The sequence below is a fragment of the Aphanomyces astaci genome, assembly GCF_000520075.1.
Source record: "Aphanomyces astaci strain APO3 unplaced genomic scaffold supercont1.9, whole genome shotgun sequence".
NCBI lineage: Eukaryota > Oomycota > Saprolegniomycetes > Saprolegniales > Verrucalvaceae > Aphanomyces > Aphanomyces astaci.
The window spans coordinates 1,270,432-1,278,266 of record NW_009798272.1 but is presented as its reverse complement, the minus strand read 5'-3'; the positions used below and the strand labels follow the sequence as shown (position 1 = coordinate 1,278,266).

General features: G+C 51.6%; 3 protein-coding genes across 5 annotated transcripts; 2 read left to right on the top strand and 1 right to left on the bottom strand.

Annotated features, from left to right (window-relative positions):
- H257_05216 (hypothetical protein) lies at window positions 1-3,029 on the top strand. Of its 3 annotated transcripts, XM_009830006.1 has the most exons (11): window positions 1-124; window positions 179-274; window positions 339-455; window positions 526-610; window positions 683-822; window positions 939-1,719; window positions 1,822-1,934; window positions 2,051-2,164; window positions 2,227-2,395; window positions 2,466-2,548; window positions 2,599-3,029. In XM_009830006.1, the coding sequence occupies exons 1-11, from the start codon at window positions 86-88 to the stop codon at window positions 2,884-2,886; spliced, it is 2,025 nt and encodes a 674-aa protein (XP_009828308.1). In that variant the 5' UTR covers window positions 1-85; the 3' UTR covers window positions 2,887-3,029. The 3 variants fall into 3 exon arrangements, with proteins under 3 accessions (XP_009828308.1, XP_009828309.1, XP_009828310.1); XM_009830007.1 differs by having other exon boundaries at window positions 2,051-2,395; XM_009830008.1 differs by lacking the exon at window positions 2,599-3,029 and having other exon boundaries at window positions 2,051-2,395; window positions 2,466-2,585.
- A 19-nt stretch (window positions 3,030-3,048) lies between these two features.
- Window positions 3,049-5,218, top strand: H257_05215 (hypothetical protein). Its single transcript, XM_009830005.1, has one exon. The coding sequence runs from the start codon at window positions 3,098-3,100 to the stop codon at window positions 5,129-5,131; it is 2,034 nt and encodes a 677-aa protein (XP_009828307.1). The 5' UTR covers window positions 3,049-3,097; the 3' UTR covers window positions 5,132-5,218.
- A 149-nt stretch (window positions 5,219-5,367) lies between these two features.
- H257_05214 (hypothetical protein) lies at window positions 5,368-5,802 on the bottom strand (the record flags this gene model as incomplete). Its single annotated transcript, XM_009830004.1, has 2 exons — window positions 5,368-5,582; window positions 5,646-5,802. The coding sequence occupies 2 exons, from the start codon at window positions 5,800-5,802 to the stop codon at window positions 5,368-5,370; spliced, it is 372 nt and encodes a 123-aa protein (XP_009828306.1).
- Window positions 5,803-7,835: the final 2,033 nt, after the last annotated feature.

Sequence of the window (7,835 nt, the reverse complement as noted above, 5' to 3'; positions counted from 1 at the left end):
GTTCACGTTCGACGCTGCTTTTGGGTCGCAGTCCACGCAGCAGCAAGTGTACGACACCGCCGCCACGGCCATCGTGGAAGCTGTGATGGACGGGTACAATGGCACGATCTTTGCATACGGCCAGGTTTGTCTTTTGCTTGCCCATCGCCTAGATATGTGAACGAAGGGCAACATGTAGACGGGGGCGGGCAAGTCGCACACGATGGAGGGGTACCCTGACCCCCCCGACCAGCGCGGGATCATCCCGAACTCGTTCAAGCACATTTTTGACAAGGTCTCCTTTCGCCGCCTTGTATTATTGGTCGCACCATTCGTGACCGTCTTGTTGATTTTGTCAGGTGGCAATCACGAAAAAGAAACAAGTGCTTGTGCGTGCGTCGTACTTGGAAATCTACAACGAAGAGATCCGCGATTTGCTCTCCAAGGACCCCAAAGCTAGCCTTGACCTCAAGGAGGTGCTACCCCCCCCCCAATTCCATACATTCTTCTCCTCTTGATATTCGCACAAAATGCCACTTTATGCAGAACGTCGACTCGGGTGTGTACGTCAAGAACCTGACCGCCCAAGTCGTCAAGGATGCCGCCGAGATCGACGCCGTGATGCAGCAAGGTAGTACAGGGGTGCCACCTCCACATATCTATAGCTTTAATTATTGTATAATCCTACTTGTAAATTCTTCAGGCAAGAAGAACCGCAGCGTGGGGGCCACCATGATGAACCAAACGTCGTCGCGGTCGCACTCTCTGTTTACGATTGTCGTCGAGTGCTTGTCCGACGGAATTGATGGAAAAGACCACGTGTGCGTTGGCAAGCTCAACTTGGTACGTCATACACCGACGTTAATCATACGTTGGGGAAGGCAACATATTATTATATATCTATACATTTCGTAATTTTGTTCATATATCCAATGTTGACGGGGGATGTTGTTTGGTAGGTCGACTTGGCCGGGAGCGAGCGGCAAAGCAAGACGGGGGCAACGGGGGACCGGCTGCAGGAAGCCAACAAGATCAACTTGTCGCTGTCGGCGCTGGGAAATGTTATTTCAGCTCTAGTCGACGGCAAGTCCAAGCACATTCCTTACCGCGACTCGAAGCTCACGCGGCTGCTGCAAGATTCGCTGGGGGGCAACACCAAAACGGTCATGATTGCCAACTGCGGGCCGGCCGACTACAACTACGAGGAGACGCTCACAACTTTGCGGTACGCGAGCCGCGCCAAGCAGATCAAAAACAAACCCAAGATCAACGAAGACCCCAAGGACGCCATGATTCGTGAATTCCAAGAAGAAATTGACGCGCTCAAGGCAAAGTTGGCGTCGTTTGCAAATGGAAACACAACTGGGGGGGATGGCGGGGGGACGGCGACGACAATGTGCATGTTGCAAGCCCCGCCAACCGTGGAAGTAGTGGAGAAGGTGGTGGAAAAGGTGATTGTGGAGAAGGGCATCAGCGAAGAAGAGGCCCAGAAGATTGCGGACAAGGCCAAGCAGGAAATTGGCGCTGTGCGGAAACAAGCGGCGGAGGAGCTGAGTGCGGCGGTGAAAGACAACGCGCTGGCCGAGCACAACAAGCGCGAGATGGAGCTCAAGCTCGAAATGGAGCAAAAACAGCAAGAGGAAATGGTCAAACAGCAACGCGCGCTGCTTGTCAAGCTCGAGTCGATGGAAGCAAAGCTGCTCGTGGGCGGTGAAATCATGAACAAAGCGGCCCAGCAAGGTCTATATATATCACTGATATGACCCATAAAAAAATGACTTGAAATATCTCTGAAAAATGACCTGCATTATTTTGAATCTTGTACGACGTTTATTATAATAGAGGACGAGTTGCGCAAAACCAAACTCGAGTTGGAAGAACGCAAGCACCAAGAACTCAAGCTGGCCAGGGAACTAGCCGAACGCGAAGAAGCCAACTTGATGAAAGAAGAAAAGGTAATAAACGAATTTGTTAATATAAATCCACGTTTATCGATATACTAACCGAATTTCGAATATATATTTAATAAATATACGAACCAAATGTTGGGATTTGATGGGGGTGGTGGTAGTACCAATCGCTGCAAGAAGAAGCCGAGGCCAAAACGAAAAAGCTCAAAAAGGTGTTTGGCAAGGTCAAGGAAGTGCTGGCGGATATCAAACAAATGGAAAAAGCGCACGGACGGGTATGTATTTCATCATATTTCGCATGGCGCCGCTGTATCGAAGTGATCCTCCTCTCATATAGGAACGCGAAGATTTGCTCGATACGATCCGAGAACTCACGGCGCAGTTCAAGCTCAAGACCCTCGTGCTCGAGTACTTTATGCCGCGAGAAGCCGCGACGGCACTCGAAAATGCTGCGCACTGGGACGACGAGGACGACAACTACCGCCTCGACCATGTGGAACTATCAGGTGGATCTCGTCCAGTTTGGAAAGAGCCGGTTCAACGAGTTTCATGTGACACTGTTTTGGTGATGTGTAGGCAATGCACTTCGCCCGCGACAACGCCCTGCGTCGGCTAGTGGCCTCCGACGTCCAGAAACTGCCTCGGAAAAGCCCCGCAAGGTACCCCGACGTTTGGTTTTGGAGGCATTTATAACCCCTGCATGGGGTAGAAGTACGTGTCCAATGAGGAAGAGCATGGGGGCCTCGAGGTTGAAGTGCACGTGGAGCGGAACCAATACTTGGTGTACACATCCGATGACGAAGGCGACGGGTACGCGCTAGCCGAAGACAAAATCGTCAACCCCCCGGTGGCCACGACGGCCAAAGACCGACCGAAAACCTCCAAAAAGTCGTCGAAAAAGCCCAAAGATGGCAGCACGACGAGCAATAGTACCAGTGGAAGCAGCACCAAACGCCCTGAAACAGCGAAAAAGCGTGAAAAACGCGAAAAGTCCTGATCGCCCGCCTCTGTTGTGAAAGAAAGTGTTCGTACTGCCTGTAGTCTAGCCCAAGTAGCTCTCCGTATAAATCGAATTCCATCGTCCTTGGCATAGCTAAGTAGAAGTCAAAATATATTACAGTAGTATATCGAACCAATGATGCTGTCAATTGGGCAAGTGGCGCCGTTTCACTTTGTCACGACTGACTGGTCAAACCAAAACTTGTTCCATGCGGGAGGGGCTCGTTGTCGTGCGATATGTGGGTCTGGCGATGTCGTTTTGTGTGTTGGTGGCATTGACGGTTGTGGACTTATCGTGGTGGGCTCGCGTCCAGTCGTTGCTGACACTGCCCACACATGGAACCTCCCTCCTCCGAGAGCACGGGACCACGCACTCATCGTTCGTGCGTGCTGCCGTACTGCACGTCGCTCGGCCGGACGAAGCCTCTTTCACTCCGATGTTCCGTCGCCTCCATCGCAGCTGGATCGCCATGTCGTTGCACGAGCCGCCCTCTTGGCGCACTGACATCGTTGTCGTAACCGACGCGCCCTACGTGTTTGAGTGGTTGGCGGTGCTGAATTGCTCCGTGCACCCTCGACAGAACGCGTCGCAGCCCAACATGTGTGTGGTCGCGACCAAGTTCGCTCCTCATTCATCTTCGTCTGGGGTGAATTTACCTCCGGGATTAGATCCCAGCATCGAGGTGTTTCGGGCGTTGAGCGTCGTGTCGGCCTCCACGTACGACTGGCTCCTCCGAACCGACGTGGACACGTTCCTCGCTCCTGGTTTTGCCACGTACCGCCCCAACTCGCTGGCGGTCAATGTCGGCGCGTACATCCAGCCCAACTGCGGCACGACCACCCACTTGGACACCATCGCAGCGCGGCTGAATTTGACAAGTCAAAACGTGTCCAACATCGGGTCCACATGGTACGGTCCGACAGCCCTCATGCAGACCTGCGCGGCGCAAACCGTGGGGCTCATGGAGACGTTGTACCTGCACGACTTTACAGACGTCGAGAAAAGGCCGGCCTATGGAAACCAGGGGTGGCCCCAATGGCATGTGGGGGTGCTGGGGTCGTACGCCGGGCATCTGGCTATCCGACATTGCACTGCATCAGTTGGCGTCGTCTTGGCCGGGAATGTGCTCAACGTTCCGTCGACGTCGGTCGACATGGCCAGCCACGTGGCCCACATTCACGCGACGCACGACGACGACGACGACGCTATTCTGTCTTTGCCTCGGAATAACACCACCAAGGACGCCACAACCGTTCGCGACTACACATTGGCCATAACGTTGTCCTCAAGCTCTGTCTTGTCGCCTTCGCCAGCCAGCATCACCTCGACATTTATACGCGCCGCGGTCGTGTACTTGCCGTCCACCGAAGCTCGTTTTCTGCACGAGTTTCGATGGTTTCATCGCAGTTGGCAGGCCATGCAAGCGTTCGAGCCTCCGGGGTGGCGCACGGACATTGTCGTCGTCACCAACGGCCTCGTGCCGACGCTGGACGAGCTCAACTGCACGTCGATGCCCCGTGAACACGCCACCGACCCCAACCGGTGCATCGTAGTGGCCACTTATACCAGCTTGTACTCGCCGGCGTTTCCGTATGCGTACGCGGACTCTGTCAATGTGTTGGCTGTGACGCCGTTGGGGGCATACGATTGGGTGCTCCGGACAGACATGGACACGTTCTTGACGCCCGCGTTTGCCACGTGGAAGCCGTCGCTGTTTGTCGTGGGCATGGGGGGGTACAATGTGATGGGATCGACTAACGACCGCCTCGACGCCATCATCGTCCAGCTCAACTTGACCGCGAAAACGGTGGATAACGTTGGCTCGACCTGGTACGGCCCCACTGCTCTCGTACAGCAATGCGCCCAGCTGTCCATGGACGTCCAAATGTACATGTATGCAAACGAATTCACGGACGAGGAGAAGAGCCCTGAATACGGCATCAAGGGTTGGCCGAATTGGCATGTGGGGGTCCTCTCCATGTACGGGGGGCACGTTGCCATCAACCACTGCACCCGCGACTTTGGGGTTGTCAAGGATGCACACAATTTAGACTTTCCCACCACGTCGCATGAGTCCCCCACGCGACATGCTCACCTTCATACGTGGCAGGATAGCAACCGGTTCTCCAAGTTTGCGTTCGCCGACGGCGCGTACAAAAACGAAAACAAGTCGGCGTTGGATCTGGATGACATTAGTGATTACGCCATGTACATGGCGTTGGATTCACAGCCACGGGCATAAGCATGGCAAACGGTAGTCTTGACGAACGATTAGCTTTTATATGCTGAAGTGGCCCCAATAAAGTACTAGTATGTGTGTGTGTGTGAAAGATTACTTTCAAGTCGCCTAGCGTTATTGACAAACATCAACTTGACTTGCAGCTTGAACGCGGGCGACTCAAACGCAATACGTTTTTTACAAGTATAAGATAGCACGATCGTCACGACAACAAGTGTTATGGTGAGTGGTAGAAGGCCTTAGGAGGTGAGGCTCTTCACACGCTGGGCAAACGTCGTCGCCCCCATTTTCGTTGTGGATACCATCGAAGTGCTATCGACACACGCAGGGTATATACGCTGCAGAGTTTCCATCATGCGCTCGTGGTATGCAGCGCATGACGGTGAGTCGCGGAAGGCTACGACTTGGGCACTGGTGAGTCTGTCGCCCTTGACTAGAGACTCTGGGGATATGCCTACAAGTCCCCCCTGAGCTTAGGGGGAAAGGTGCAATACGGGGCGAACATGGTTGGACCTACCAACGGCGCTTGTACATTTAACGACGTGGGGGGACGACAAGACGGCAGAGAGGGCTAGCTGGACTGTGCCCGACGCGCAGAGGTGCAACGGTTCGTCCTGGGCCATCGCGAGCAAACTGACGCACGAGTACATGAACAGCTTGTTGATCCAATGCATATTGCGTTATGCAACACATATATGCGTTGGCAGTGGAGCTGTAAAGTCCATGGGCGTGGGTCATAGATGACAGCTACTACAATGGTAAAAGGCGTGCACACTAACATAAAAGGAGCTCCACGCCGCGGTAACATTACATGTATAGCTATGGTTCGTTTCCAAGAAAGTTGTCAGGGGAGTTCCGGTATCCTACGGCACATTAGCTAGCTACCTTGCTTAACGACTATACAGCTGTATTGAAGGGCTAGACCGTCATGTCAGCAGCGACCGGTACATGCTTCGCTTCATTGGGGATTTCACTTTACATGGTCAAGGAAATTTTCGAATACACTACTCACACATGTATATGTAGTGACGTTTATTCGCGTTTGTCAGCTAGCTAAGGAATCTTTTGCGCCTACAACTAGCGGACTTCGCATACATCGTACGTTTAGATGTTTGAGTGCTGAGTCTGTTGCAGATCGTGGGGAGAATTGGAATCCGGATAAAAAGTGAGAGGTTCGAACAACGGATATACGTATGTAACAACGGCAAATAAGATTAAAAGTAACTATCCTGCACTTCTTGCTGTGAAGCGCTACTAGTATGGCCGTGGGGTGTTTAACCTCGCTAATGTCAGTGTTATATTTGCTGCCTTGACGAAGGTCCCATGGCCGACGAAGCGGAAGACAAAACAAATATACATTTCGTTCATTGTTGAGCTTTGGTTCATTGTTGAGCTATTTATTGAAGATGGTACGGCAACATACTTCCAACGAAGAAATACCAATAACCGCGACCACAATTCCGTCACCAACGATGAGTGGGTCGGATAGTTCAAGTCAGCGTTCGAGAAAGACCCTCAAGACCTGGACGTTTTGAAGCAATGTCTGAAGCGAGCGATTCGTTTCAATATGAAGATCTTGGACACGGAGTCACGCGTCTGTCGTATGTTGGACGAGTTGATGCGCTCGTTGGAGCAAGACCATCTCCATCAAGAAGGCAAGATCGTCGTCGAAGTAATAACGAAATCGATCAAGCTGGAATCGTTGAAGATTCCAGCTTGACGATCTGTGTTTTAACGGACACCAGTGATCTGTTTAGGGGTACGATCGCCACACAAGTACCACCTGCGGACCTGGACTTGCCTCTTGAAGACCAGTGGCACCAGCCGCTTGCCTTTATTAGTGGGTCGTTTTCTGGCGCGAGTGCGGCTGATCTATCGTCGAGAAGGAGGACTACAGTAGTCCCCCACAATACCGAACCCACGTAAAGTCGATATCCTTTCCAAATGTATAAAATTCCAAAAGACTCATACATCCGTTTTTTCATAATTTGAAATAGTCCACAACACATGATAAACAAGTATTTGGTACTCAAATCATGCCGTCGCCACAGCCGTCGAGGCTACGGCTGACGAACAAAAATCAACGTTGCTCGAGCACCATGAGTCCAATCCAACGCTACGAGGCCTCCGCCTCGCCAATGGACGCTCGCGGCTTTCCAGCTGCCCAAACTACTGTACCTGCCAAGTCAACTATGTCGGGGTGGCTTACCGCATACTGCATACTGGAATACTTGACGAAGTAGTATACGAATTGACTAATAGTTTTAATAACTCGTAATGTGATGGGTTTTGACTTCTGGAGTTTGCCAGGGTATCAACCCCCTCCTGAATTCGAATATGTTATCCACCCAATCAGGGCACTTTCGTTGTCGTGGTTTGACAAAACATATGGATTATTCTGACCAATCAGAGACTTGGTACCCAAGCAAATATCCTGTAGCATTTAATACCTCTTAGTCCTGTGATACCTCTAATATCGGATTGCGATCAAAGGTTCGCTATTGTGGGGGACTACTGTACTGGGAAGGACGGAATGCAACGCCCACCGAAGATATTTGTGTGTCACACTTTGAGTTATCCAATCATACTCAAGTATCAACATTGGTGACTCTGATTGGCTATAATTTAAATAATGAAAATCAATAAAAATGTTAATCGGAAATCCTTCAGGTACTCATAACCTCTTCTAATCAGTTTCACTGTACTA